At 48.5% G+C, this 12010-nt stretch overlaps 4 protein-coding genes across 4 annotated transcripts; 3 read left to right on the forward strand and 1 right to left on the reverse strand.

The window, feature by feature from the left end:
- Positions 1-222: 222 nt before the first annotated feature.
- On the reverse strand, positions 223-2620 carry FOMMEDRAFT_107937 (lysine-tRNA ligase). The gene is made up of 9 exons (XM_007266570.1): positions 2517-2620; positions 2318-2447; positions 1988-2259; positions 1121-1928; positions 1019-1069; positions 922-970; positions 703-860; positions 506-647; positions 223-450 (listed from the first exon to the last, which is right to left on the reverse strand). The coding sequence occupies exons 1-9, from the start codon at positions 2576-2578 to the stop codon at positions 359-361; spliced, it is 1764 nt and encodes a 587-aa protein (XP_007266632.1). The 5' UTR covers positions 2579-2620; the 3' UTR covers positions 223-358.
- Positions 2621-2810: 190 nt separating this feature from the next.
- On the forward strand, positions 2811-5109 carry FOMMEDRAFT_20123 (uncharacterized protein). The gene is made up of 8 exons (XM_007266571.1): positions 2811-2981; positions 3036-3199; positions 3265-4094; positions 4150-4199; positions 4250-4368; positions 4420-4661; positions 4713-4812; positions 4866-5109. Exons 1-8 carry the CDS (start codon positions 2888-2890, stop codon positions 4962-4964), a joined length of 1698 nt encoding a protein of 565 aa, XP_007266633.1. The 5' UTR covers positions 2811-2887; the 3' UTR covers positions 4965-5109.
- A 131-nt stretch (positions 5110-5240) lies between these two features.
- FOMMEDRAFT_107942 (phosphoribosylformylglycinamidin) lies at positions 5241-9667 on the forward strand. The gene is made up of 3 exons (XM_007266572.1): positions 5241-5256; positions 5334-5393; positions 5449-9667. The coding sequence occupies exon 3, from the start codon at positions 5456-5458 to the stop codon at positions 9497-9499; it is 4044 nt and encodes a 1347-aa protein (XP_007266634.1). The 5' UTR covers positions 5241-5256; positions 5334-5393; positions 5449-5455; the 3' UTR covers positions 9500-9667.
- Positions 9668-9931: 264 nt separating this feature from the next.
- On the forward strand, positions 9932-12010 carry FOMMEDRAFT_20124 (threonine ammonia-lyase; the record flags this gene model as incomplete). The annotated part of the gene is made up of 6 exons (XM_007266573.1): positions 9932-10253; positions 10325-10912; positions 10968-11187; positions 11245-11510; positions 11571-11666; positions 11727-12010. 6 exons carry the CDS (start codon positions 9935-9937, stop codon positions 11870-11872), a joined length of 1635 nt encoding a protein of 544 aa, XP_007266635.1. The 3' UTR covers positions 11873-12010.

Genomic DNA, 12010 nt, shown 5'->3' on the forward strand with positions numbered 1-12010 from the left:
ACTTACGTCAGGGCGGACTTTCAATGCACCCCCGAATAGCACGTACGTGCTTTCCGCTCCCGGATTCAAATCACGACACGCTGGCCTGCGTAAAATCCACGGCTTCCGAGCAAGCAACATGCTAAACGGGACGGATGAATGACCTTTTACCGAGAGATGAACTCAAAACAATATGCAGATTGGCAATCGCTAGTCTCAACACATTGCACAGCTCAGATGAGACGATAATCTATTTCTCATTTTTCCCCTCAAGTCTACATGAGGCATAAAATAAATCAAACAGAGCAAGAAGATTTCCTTCTAAGCCACATGATCGAACAACTCCTACCATGAAGTCATGGCGTCTAACATCCGACTTCTATAACTGACCCGACGGTCCGACGGCTGCCGAAGTACCAGGTGCATTTTCGATTGGCTTCATGGCGGGGAAGAGTAGCACTTCCTTGATATCTGCGGAAATGCCCATTATTACACGTCACACGCAAACAAGTATTTTTAAACGTACTGGCTGAATTTGTCAGGAACATCAGGAGACGATCGATTCCCAAACCCCATCCTCCAGTTGGTGGAAGGCCATGTTCAAGCGCGTCAATAAATACATCATCTATGCCCTGAGCCTCGTCGTCACCGGCTTCCTTCTGCCGTGTCTAAAAGCAATCAGAGTGAGTAATCAGTCTTCCCGAATCGTTAATGACTGCGGACCTGTTCCTCGAATCGAGCACGCTGCTCGAAGGGATCATTCAACTCTGTGTATGCGTTGCAGAACTCCTTTCCGCACATAAAGCCTTCAAATCGTTCGCACAGTCCTGGTCGGGAACGGTGCCACTTGGCCAGTGGAGACATGACTTGAGGATGCCCAACTATTTAAAAGTTTCTTAGATGAGTTTCCTACGTTCTATTAATCTAAATATAAGGACGTACCTATGAATGATGGGTTGATGCAGAGTGGCTCGACAAACTCTCCGACGAGCTGCCAGAAAGGTCAGAATGCTACGTGAGAATTAGAACGTGATCATACCTTGTCAAGTAGACGAGGATTTGTCTTTGGCTCAGGGCAATTGACGTTATGCTGCACATCCAATTAGCTAGGAGTTTCTGTAAAGCAGGCTTCCGGACATACCTTCTGACACAGGTCCTGTAAGAACTTGTTTGCTTCTGCGGTGTGCAACTGGTCGCCTGGCGGGAACTTGACACCAAGCTTCTCTTCTAATGTTTCAATCATGTCATAGCGCTTCCAAGGCTTCTTGAACTCGAGTTCAAAGGCCTTGTCCTCCTTGCCCTCAGGCTTGTACGACAATTTTGTACCGCCACCGGTTAATGACTTGACTAGACCCTCGACCATGGATTCGGTGATATCCATGACATCGTACATATCGGCATACGCCATATAAAATTCGCAGATAGTGAACTCCGGGTTGTGAGTGAGGTCGATGCTTTCGTTGCGGAAAACTCGTCCAATTTCGTATACGCGATCAAGACCACCGACGACGAGTTCCTTCAGGTATAATTCAGGAGCAATCCGGAGGTAAAGATCAAGGTTGAGGTCGTTATGATGGGTGATGAAAGGCTTCGCAGTCGCTCCTCCAGCAATCATACTTGTCAGGGGAGTCTCGACTTCCAAGAAGCCCAGATTATCTAGGAACTTGCGGATATAATTAATGACTCGACTGCGGGTGATGAAGATACGGCGCGTCTCGTCATTGAGGATTAAATCTAGATAACGCTTTCTGTAGCGCGTTTCTTGATCCTTCAAACCAAAGTGTGCAGAAGGGAGTTGGTGGAGGTTCGGGGCAAGGAGGGTCATTTGTGATGGTGAAATGGAAAGTTCACCCTTCTTGGTGCGGGAGGGAGTACCCTTAACGCCAACGATGTCTCCACGGCGAAATATCTCATGAATTTCAAGGTACTTTTCAGTATCTTCAGCATCTCTAATTACAGGCAAAGTGCATAAGCGGAGACTTCTTCAAAGTTTAGTGTATTTACTTACTGAGCCGCGGCCATGATCTGGACCTTCTTTCCTTCTGAGTGTAAGTCGTAGAAACGTAGCTTCTGGCCGGAAGCCCGAATATTGTGGATTCTGCCTGCGAGAGATTCCACCGTACCCTGCAGCCTCTGCCCTGCCGGGATCTTTCCCTCTGGTCCATACCTGTCAATGTAATCCGACAAGGATATGGAGACATGGAACTTGTGGGGGTAAGGATTGGGGTCCTGCGATTCGCGAAGCTTCAGAATCTGGCGAGTACGAAGCTCAAAGTATTGCTATAGATTATGAGAGGATTAGTGCAAATAATGTAAAATGCAGTCACATCGAACGTACGTTAGGGCTGAGGTCCTCCTCTGACGCCACATCCGGCTTAGCAGAGGGCTTCGCGTTCGCGGATGCCTTTTGGGAGTTTTCCGCGGCCTTCTCAGCCCTTGCAGCCTTGTTTGCACGGCGCTTCAGTTCACTATAGATCACGCGATGGGACAGTCAGAAATTTTGCAAAGTATTATGCATGGAACAAATGGAGGCTCACGTCTTGGAGACCCATTCTCCGGTAAGTGGGTCTTGATGGAGCTTGGGTTGTTCTGAGGCCATCGTGCTGTGTCTGCAATGGTAGATAGTACGTGGGATGCGAGGATATGAGAGTATAGGCCGAGTACGAATGACTCGAGCAAGCGCGTGCATACAATTCAAGTTTTTTGCTGCCTTCCAGATTAGGGGACTGCAGGAGGCACAGCACAGCACAGTGCGGCAAATTGCAACATCCCACGGCCCGCATATTTATAAGCCTGGCCTCTGCAACTTATATGGCACGCGCTTGAGTCTCTGCCCCGCGCATAGCTCAAACATCGACTATCCCGACCTTCCCCTTTCTTCCCCTTAGTGACTGTGCTAATCATAGACATGTCCTCGGACTACGACGTCTCCGATGACGAGAACGAGTACTACGATGGCATGGATATGGATGACGACGATGACATGAACACCCAAGATGATGGTGAGTGCTTGTCCGACTACTGTTCTGTCGACCTGCTGACAAGGTCAGACTCAGCAATCTCAGAGGAGGAGATGGACATTGAGATGCATAAAGGCACTATTACATCGGAAGGCAAGCGCAAGGCCTGTGAGGTAGAATTCGACACGATGCCGCAGGAATCCGTAGAAGCGCTTATCCGCAAAGAGGTGGACCACATAACCAGCATCTTCGGTGTCTCAGTGAGTTTCGTCCCATCTCAAAACTAATCATATCTGTTTAATCTGGCTACTATGACTCTACAAAGAGCGACGTTGCCTCCTTATTATTACGACACATGGAGTGGAACAAGGAGCGCCTGATTGAGAAGTACATGGATGATCCGTCGGAAATTAACGTAAAGGCGGGTGTTTCCGTCGCTCCGCCGCCATCGCCTCCCGCAGCATCCTCAGGACGAATACCAAATTCACGATCCAAGTCGTTTGCGTCCTCTGTGGCGAAGCAACGTACCACACGACGTATTCCCGCTGAGTCAGCTTCTCGAACGAAACCAGCTTCTGAACCGCCAGTTCAACCGCAGCCAACAGTCTGCCAGATCTGCTTTGACGATGAACAAACAGAAATGTCCTGTCTTTCTTGTGGCCACAAGTTTTGCAATGACTGTTGGGGTTCTTTCCTACGGAGCAAGATTAGAGAAGAGGGCGAGATGAATGTTCGCTGCATGGCTTCAGACTGTTCTTTGATTGCCCCGGATTCGTTCATTTATAGTACCTTGGCTAGTGATGAGGATACTATCAAGCGCCATCAAGAATTGATCGTGCGACACTATGTCGGATGCAACAAGAATCTCAAGTTCTGTCCCTACCCGAGCTGTAATTACACGGTATTCTGCCCGGCAGCAGCCACCAAGGCAGCTCTCACTACAATTGTTCCGACTGTGCGCTGTGGCGCGTCTGATAAGCATACATTCTGCTTTGGCTGCTCCATAGACACAGATCATAGGCCTGTTATCTGTCCTGTTGCGAGACTCTGGCTAAAGAAATGTCAGGACGACAGCGAGACTGCAAACTGGATTAAAAGCAACACGAAGGAGTGTAGCAAGTGCCAGAGCACAATTGAAAAGAATGGAGGATGCAAGTATGTGTTCATGCATGATTAATCTTTGTGCTTTGCTCTGATAGGCTTCGTCTAGTCATATGACGTGCAAGAAATGCAAATATGAGTTCTGCTGGGTCTGCATGGGTAAGTAGATTGCCGTGTGTACTTGACGGTATGTTGAAGTTCTATCGCAGGCCCATGGTCGGAACACGGTACATCATGGTACAATTGCAATCGGTACGACGAATCGTCTGGTGTTGAGGCTCGCGATGCACAAGCACGAAGCCGAGCATCTCTAGAGCGGTACCTTCACGTGCGTACTTTTGTCATTCCCTGCAAAATTGTCCTCACTAGCCTTGTACAGTACTACAACCGCTGGGCGAATCACGAGCAGTCGGCCAAGCTCTCCGTTGATTTGTACGCAAAGACAGAAAAGAAGATGGAGGAGATGCAAATTACTTCTAATCTTACCTGGATTGAGGTCCAGTTTGCAAAGAAGGCTGTTGACGAGGTGTTTAAGTGCCGAATGACGTTGAAGTGGACGTATGCCATGGCATATTACCTTGCCAAGGGCAATATGAAGGAGCTGTTTGAAGACAATCAGAGGTACGAGCTAAATAAGTATGACGCACATCAGCCGCTCATTACGCTTTGTAGAGATCTCGAACGTGCCGTCGAAGATCTCTCAGAACTTTTGGAATCGCCGATTGAAGCCGACAATATCCCTGCCCTGCGACAGAAGATGCAGGATAAAACGGTGCGTTCACATTGTTTGAATTCGAGTCCTATCCTGACATTACGCATGTATAGGTTTATGTGCACAAGCGTAACGAAATCATGTTAGAAGACACCGCTGAGGGCTTCCTAGAAGGCAGATGGACGTGGAACGTAGACGTTGAAGGCTTTTGATGGCTAGTTTACTAGTTTCCTTTCAGACTATCTTAGTTTGGGACGTTTTCTTATCCGCTCTGTGTACATACTGTCGTCTGCTATCCCTCCTTTCAGCCGTACGAATTACGGTGCAATTGTGTCTCTAATAGTAATACAGCATTTTTTGGTCCTTTACCTTTCGCGTTCTGACGTTCAGTCACTGAACTCTGTGGCTGTGCCAGTTTTTCTAATTGACGCAGATGCGTGATCAGTGAATAGAAACCTACTATTGCCCACTGCTCTTGAGGCAGGTCACTCTCTCAAACATTTGGTGAGAAACTATTTCCGTAGTCTCAACACTGTGGATATTTTTCTGGACCTATCTGACCGAAAATACTGTTTTACAAGTTCTATCCAAAAAGCTGCGCATATAGCGACGTCGTCGTGATCAGAACGGGCAGGGTGGAGGTTTGGTATACTCGCTTGCAATGATTGTAGCTTCTGACGACTATTGTCAAAGCAGCGAAAACATGCTCGTATTGCCAGGAAGTTCGGCGCTCACGCCAAGCAAGCGACAGGCGGTCTTATCGGCTGTCCAAAAAATCTGCGATTCCGTTCTTACAATCGACGCCATCTACTTCCATCTCGTTAGCTGTGCATCCCTGGAATCGGAGAAGACGCTAGTTACGCGAGACTCCGTACAGCGTCGCGTTCTGGATAATCTCTTAGAATACGGAGATGACTATTCGTTCCCTGCTACACACGATGCCTTTACGCGGTCTGCAAGAAATTTGGTGTATGTTTTGCCTCGTCCTGGATCTATCTCACCGTGGTCAAGCAAGGCAACCGATATCGCACGCATATGTAATCTAGGGGAGCACACTGAACGAATTGAACGAGGCATTGTCTATTATATCGAGACAAAGAACGATGTATCAATTACGGAGGACGACCTTCGTTCCTTCTCTCACCTCATACACGATCGCATGACACAGGTTGCTCAGTTCACTCTACCTCCGGAGTCGTTATGCTTTCAGCACCAACCACCCAAGCCTTTGCGCACGATTGACCTACAAAGTAATCCGGATCATGCTCTTGAGACGCTCTCTGCTGCGAACAGAGAGCTCGGGCTAGCTCTTGCTCCAGACGAAATCCGATATTTGGTCGAGGCTTACGTATCTGGAGAAAACGCCTTGAATCGGAATCCTACAGATGCGGAATTGTTCATGTTTGCGCAGGTGAACTCTGAACATTGCCGACACAAAATTTTCAATGCTTCGTGGACTATTGACGGAGGTGTCAAAGACATGTCACTTTTTCAAATGATTCGTTATACGGAAAGAATTAGTGGAGCGAATACCATCTCTGCTTATTCAGATAATGCTGCTGTCTTTCAAGGGTTCACTGGCAACCGATTCAGTGCGAATGGTGGGACGTACACTGTAGTGGAGGAACCTATGCATATCCTGGCCAAGGTCGAAACGCATAATCACCCAACAGCGGTCTCGCCTTATCCGGGAGCCGCAACGGGCTCTGGAGGTGAGATTAGAGACGAAGGTGCAGTGGGACGAGGATCAAAACCAAAGGCAGGACTTGCCGGATTCGCTGTATCTAACTTGCTGATTCCAGGTTACGAGCAACCTTGGGAGACAGACTTCGGCCGACCATCTCACATTGCTTCTCCTCTTGATATTATGTTGGAGGCGCCACTCGGCGCGAGTGCTTTTAACAACGAATTTGGTCGGCCGGCATTAGCGGGGTACTTCCGAACCTTCTCGGAAAGCGTGCCTTCGTCTTCGGAACCGGGTACGAAGGAAATCAGAGGTTTTCATAAGCCAATTATGATTGCGGGTGGGCTGGGAAGTGTGCGACCAGATTTTGTGAAGAAGGCAAAGATTGACGTTGGGGCGAAGATTGCAGTACTGGGTGGTCCGGGGATGCTCATCGGATTGGGCGGCGGAGCTGCTTCTAGTCAGACTTCCGGTGCCAGTTCTGCAGACCTTGATTTTGCATCTGTCCAGAGAGATAATGCGGAAATCCAGAGGCGATGTCAACAAGTAATTGATGCTTGCGTAGATCTGGGCGACAAGAATCCAATTCAGTCTGTTCATGACGTTGGGGCGGGAGGACTCTCGAATGCTCTTCCGGAACTTGTGCATGATTCAAATCTTGGTGCGGCATTCGAGATACGCGATGTTCTTGTTGCGGATTCATCCATGTCACCGATGGAGATATGGTGTAACGAGTCGCAAGAGCGCTATGTATTAGCTATCTCACCCACGCAGACCGAGCAGTTCGAAGCAATTTGTGCGCGAGAGAGATGTCCATTTTCTTTCGTTGGTGCTGCGACCGATGATCAAGAGCTGGTAGTCACTGATCGTCTCTTGCAAGGCGACGTGATTCGTCTTAAGATGTCGACTCTCTTCGGGAAGCCACCCCGGATGTCCAGGAGCGACAATTCACAACTTCCCACTGCTGTTCGTTTCGATTGTTCTTTAGAAAAATATCTCCCTGGCATCGAAAGTGCCCAGGAGAGATTCGCTGTTGCTGTTGAGCGGGTACTCCGACTTCCGTCTGTTGGCTCGAAGTCTTTTCTAATTACCATCGGAGACCGAAGCATTACGGGCCTTGTTGCTCGCGATCAGATGGTTGGGCCCTGGCAAGTTCCTGTAGCTGATGTTGCAGTAACTCGGACTACCTATGGATTCGACGTGTTAACAGGTGAAGCTATGGCTTTGGGAGAACGACCCCCCGTGGCACTTCTGAATGCAGCTGCTTCAGCTAGACTCGCTGTTGCAGAAGCCCTCATGAATCTTGCCGCAGCATCTGTAAAAGATCTCTCGCAAGTCAAGCTCAGCGCGAACTGGATGTGTGCTGCTTCAAAATCTGGTGAAGGTTCTCGACTTTACGAAGCAGTCCAGGCAATTGGTTTGGAATTATGCCCCACGCTCGGGATTGGCATACCTGTCGGGAAGGACTCTATGTCGATGTCGATGAGATGGCGAGGTAAAGACGAGCAGATGGAAGTCAGCAGCCCGTTGTCTCTTAATATTACAGCTTTTGCTCCTGTGGATGCAACCAATAAGACATGGACACCTCAGCTCAAGGACGGCGTTGGAGAGGAGACTATATTGCTTTTCTTCGATCTGGCTGCTGGTAGAACGCGACTTGGGGGATCTGCTCTGGCTCAGGTCTTCAAAGAGATAGGATCTGAAGCTCCAGACGTCGATAATGCTAACATATTGAAGTCATTCCTGGTGGGTTGTCAGATGGTACGAAGTCGCCACCCAGAAACCGTTCTGGCCTACCACGATCGCTCGGACGGAGGCCTGTTCACAACTTTGGCGGAAATGTGCTTCGCTGGTAGAGTAGGTGCCGAGATCTTCCTGGATGCAATACCTGGCAGTGAGGCGCCATTGGCAGCTCTATTCAACGAAGAATTAGGAGCCGTCATGCAAGTTCGTCGGTCAGATGTCGACAAATTGCAGTCGGTCTTTACAAGCGCAGGACTTCCAGCCGGAGCAATCCATGCCATTGGGACGGTCAGAGATACTTTGGATCAGACGTTCACGATTCTACAGAACTCTTCACCTTTCTTCTCTGCCCAACGGGTGGAACTCCAGAGAGCTTGGGCGGAAACGTCATACCGCATGCAAAGTCTACGTGATGAGCCATCAGGAGCGCAAGAGGAATTTGGGCTCATCGCAGATGACAGATATACAGGACTTTTCTACGAATTAACCTTCTCTTATATCCCAACGCAGGTGTATACGCAGCGGCCAAAGGTCGCGATCCTGCGCGAGCAGGGTGTAAATGGACATGTTGAGATGGCTTGGTCATTCTTTGCTGCAGGGTTTACTGCCGTCGATGTCCATATGTCGGACATCATCGGCGGGTCTGTCACTCTTTTCGATTTCCGAGGTATCGCCGCGTGTGGCGGTTTCTCGTATGGCGACGTCTTAGGTGCAGGGAACGGCTGGGCAAGCTCTATACTCATGCATGAAACAGCGAGGCGAGAATTTGAAACATTCTTCCGACGCGAGGACGTCTTCGCTCTGGCTGTATGTAATGGATGCCAGTTCCTTAGCCATCTGCGGCACATTATACCTGGTGCGGGATCATGGCCCAAATTCAAGCCAAATAAGAGCGGCCGTTTTGAAGGAAGGACGACGATGGTTGAGATAGTTAAGAACAAGGTTACGGAATCCTCTGTGTTCTTCCGCGACATGGGTGGTTCGAAGCTTCCAGTGGCCGTAGCCCATGGCGAAGGACGCGTTGCTTTTGATAGCGATGTACAGAGGGCAATTCTCGAGGAGCAACAACTCGTCGCCCTTAGATACGTCGACTCGAAAGGTGAACCGACAGAAGTGTATCCACTGAATCCAAACGGCAGTCCGGGAGGCATCACTGGTGTGCAGACTGCTGATGGAAGGATATTGGCTTTGATGCCTCATCCGGAAAGAGTCACCGCTTTGCAGAGCAACAGTTGGTACCCGGAGGAAATGGAGAAGACCTGGCATGGCATGGGTCCTTGGTTCCAAATGTTCCAAAACGCGAGGCAGTGGTGTGGTTGATCTCATGCTCTGACAACTTCATTGTTCTCGAAACTCCATTAAACTATGAGCCTACAGGGAGAGGTATTTTCAAGTACGGTTCCTAGGAAGATTGTTAGAAGATATTTACACGATCCAGTTTGTAGAATATGTCCCTGAATCCGTCAGAAAAAAGTACAATAGAATAACAATAAAGTGGGACTACTGTCATCAAACCTTCGTCGCTTGTCATGGTGTATTCACTTTGATGAGTACGATTCGAGGCTCTTAACCTAAGCATCGTCATCAACGCATCTCATGGTCAAGCAGACAAGTAGTGTAACCCAAATTTCTTTTGGACAACAGACGAAAATAGATGTGATCGCTGGTGGCTGTGATGGTGACGGCAAAGGCCGAATCCAGTCATAAATTTATGATGCTCAAAGAATAAAAATATAGCACTTGTCCGTGACTGCGATGTCTGCCTCTACAGCAAATCTTGAATATGCTTCCCATGCTCCGGAACCTATAAAAGACTCTCGCACCTCAGAAAATGCAGAGCCTTCTCAACCACCAGATTATCTCCGATTGATCCTCACTGCACGAGTTTATGACATCCTCAAGGAGACACCCCTCGTCTATGCATCGAATTTAAGCACGAAACTAGGAAACGAAATATGGTTGAAGAGGGAGGATCTCCAGGAGGTCTTCAGTTTCAAGATCAGAGGGGCCTACAACTTCATGGCTCATCTCAGTCAGGAAGATCGATGGAAGGGTGTCGTGACGTGCAGCGCTGGTTAGTTGTGCGTAACAATATATCTTGCCTCAGTCTGAACTCATAGCATCAACGGATACGTGAAATCACAGGCAATCATGCTCAGGGAGTTGCACTTTCTGGCAGCCGCCTCAAAATCCCGTGCACGATTGTAATGCCGAAAGCTACGCCAGCCATCAAAGTCCGCAACGCTTTGCGCTATGGCGCTAAAGTTGTCCTACATGGCGAAGATTTTGACGCTGCCAAGCATGAAAGCGTAAGACTGGCAGCTCAATATGGATTGACTTTTGTACCGCCATTCGATCACCCGCTCGTAATTGCAGGCCAAGGGACGGTTGGAATGGAGATTCTCAAACAATTAAAGGAGTCTGATAAATTGGATGGCATCTTCGCAAGTGTCGGTGGTGGTGGACTAGCATCCGGACTTTGTGAATATGTTAAGAGGATAGGATCTCCAAATACACGTGTCCTCGGAGTAGAGACATTCGATTCAGATTCCATGTCACAGAGTCTCAAGAAGGGCGAAAGGGTGGAGCTTAAGGAGGTAGGGCCATTCGCAGACGGTACAGCTGTTAGACTAGTTGGCGAGGAACCATTCCGTATATGCAAGAAATTATTAGATGGTGTCGTACTGGTGGACAATGACGAACTATGCGCTGCGATCAAGGACGTTTTTGAAGGTTCGTAACATATCATTTGGCTGGACTGGAGTGCTGACTTTCTGTGCTTTATTAGAAACTAGATCTATAACAGAGCCGGCTGGTGCACTTTCGTTAGCAGGCGTTAAGCGATATATTCAAGAGAATAATCTGGTTGGTGCTGGGAAAAGGTTTGTAGCTGTTATCACAGGCGCGAACATGAACTTTGGACGTCTTCGTTTTGTTGCTGAACGTGCTGAACTTGGAGAAGGTCGTGAAGCTCTTTTAAGCGTCGAGATTCCCGAAACACCCGGCAGGTGAGGTTCCCGACGGACTTTCATTGAGCAGAGACTAACCGTGATGTATGCGTCTAGCTTCGTTGCCTTACATTCCGTGATTCATCCACGAGCAGTATCAGAGTTTATCTATCGTTACGATTCTCCCGCCCTCGCGCATGTATTCCTATCCTTCATCCTCGACACAAACTCGCGACAAAAAGAGATCAGCGATGTTCTTGCAGAGCTTGAGGCTAAAGGGATGAAGGGTTACGATATAAGCAATGACGAGCTTGCTAAATCACACGCGCGTTATCTGGTGGGCGGACGGAAGCAAGTTCCGAACGAGCGTGTGTTCAGATTCGGTAAGTTGCATGCTCGCCTAGACTCTTTGAATTTGATCACCTATCGCACTATTACCTCAGAATTCCCAGAGAAGCCTGGTGCTTTGCGAAAATTCTTGCTCGGTATACACTCTGGCTGGAACATTTCGTTGTTCCATTATCGAAATCATGGAGCCGGTGAGTAGACAATTTCTCAGAATCCATAAGTTCGCGATGCTTAATAATTACCACGTCAAGATCTTGGCAAAATATTGGCGGGAATCCAGGTCCCTCCAGACGAGAACAAAGAGTTCGACGAGTTTCTTGAACAGCTTGGTTATACCTACGTAGAGGAGACGGAAAACGACACCTACAAGCGCTATTTACGCGGGCAGCCATCTTAGAACAAATTTCAAGTGATATTGCAGTGATTATAGAGGCTTGGCGAGCTTGGTTTACCCATTCAATTTTCAATTTTTCATCACAGTGCGAGTTGTAGCAAGTCCGTGTAGAATAAAGTAATCCTGGAAGAGCGAAGTGGA

Source organism: Fomitiporia mediterranea, assembly GCF_000271605.1.
Source record: "Fomitiporia mediterranea MF3/22 unplaced genomic scaffold FOMMEscaffold_6, whole genome shotgun sequence".
Classification (NCBI taxonomy): Eukaryota; Fungi; Basidiomycota; class Agaricomycetes; order Hymenochaetales; family Hymenochaetaceae; genus Fomitiporia; species Fomitiporia mediterranea.

Excerpts from the sequence above, each read along its gene's own strand:
- FOMMEDRAFT_107937 (XM_007266570.1), bottom strand. The coding sequence starts at position 2,578 with ATGGCCTCAGAACAACCCAAGCTCCATCAAGACCCACTTACCGGAGAA. Across the intron at positions 1,070-1,120 it reads TACAGGACCTGTGTCAGAAG|CATAACGTCAATTGCCCTGA; the intron begins GTATGTCCGGAA and ends TTGGATGTGCAG. Across the intron at positions 648-702 it reads GTGCTCGATTCGAGGAACAG|ACACGGCAGAAGGAAGCCGG; the intron begins GTCCGCAGTCAT and ends GATTGCTTTTAG.
- FOMMEDRAFT_20123 (XM_007266571.1), top strand. The coding sequence starts at position 2,888 with ATGTCCTCGGACTACGACGTCTCCGATGACGAGAACGAGTACTACGAT. Across the intron at positions 3,200-3,264 it reads CCAGCATCTTCGGTGTCTCA|AGCGACGTTGCCTCCTTATT; the intron begins GTGAGTTTCGTC and ends GACTCTACAAAG. Across the intron at positions 4,813-4,865 it reads AGAAGATGCAGGATAAAACG|GTTTATGTGCACAAGCGTAA; the intron begins GTGCGTTCACAT and ends ACGCATGTATAG.
- FOMMEDRAFT_107942 (XM_007266572.1), top strand. The coding sequence starts at position 5,456 with ATGCTCGTATTGCCAGGAAGTTCGGCGCTCACGCCAAGCAAGCGACAG.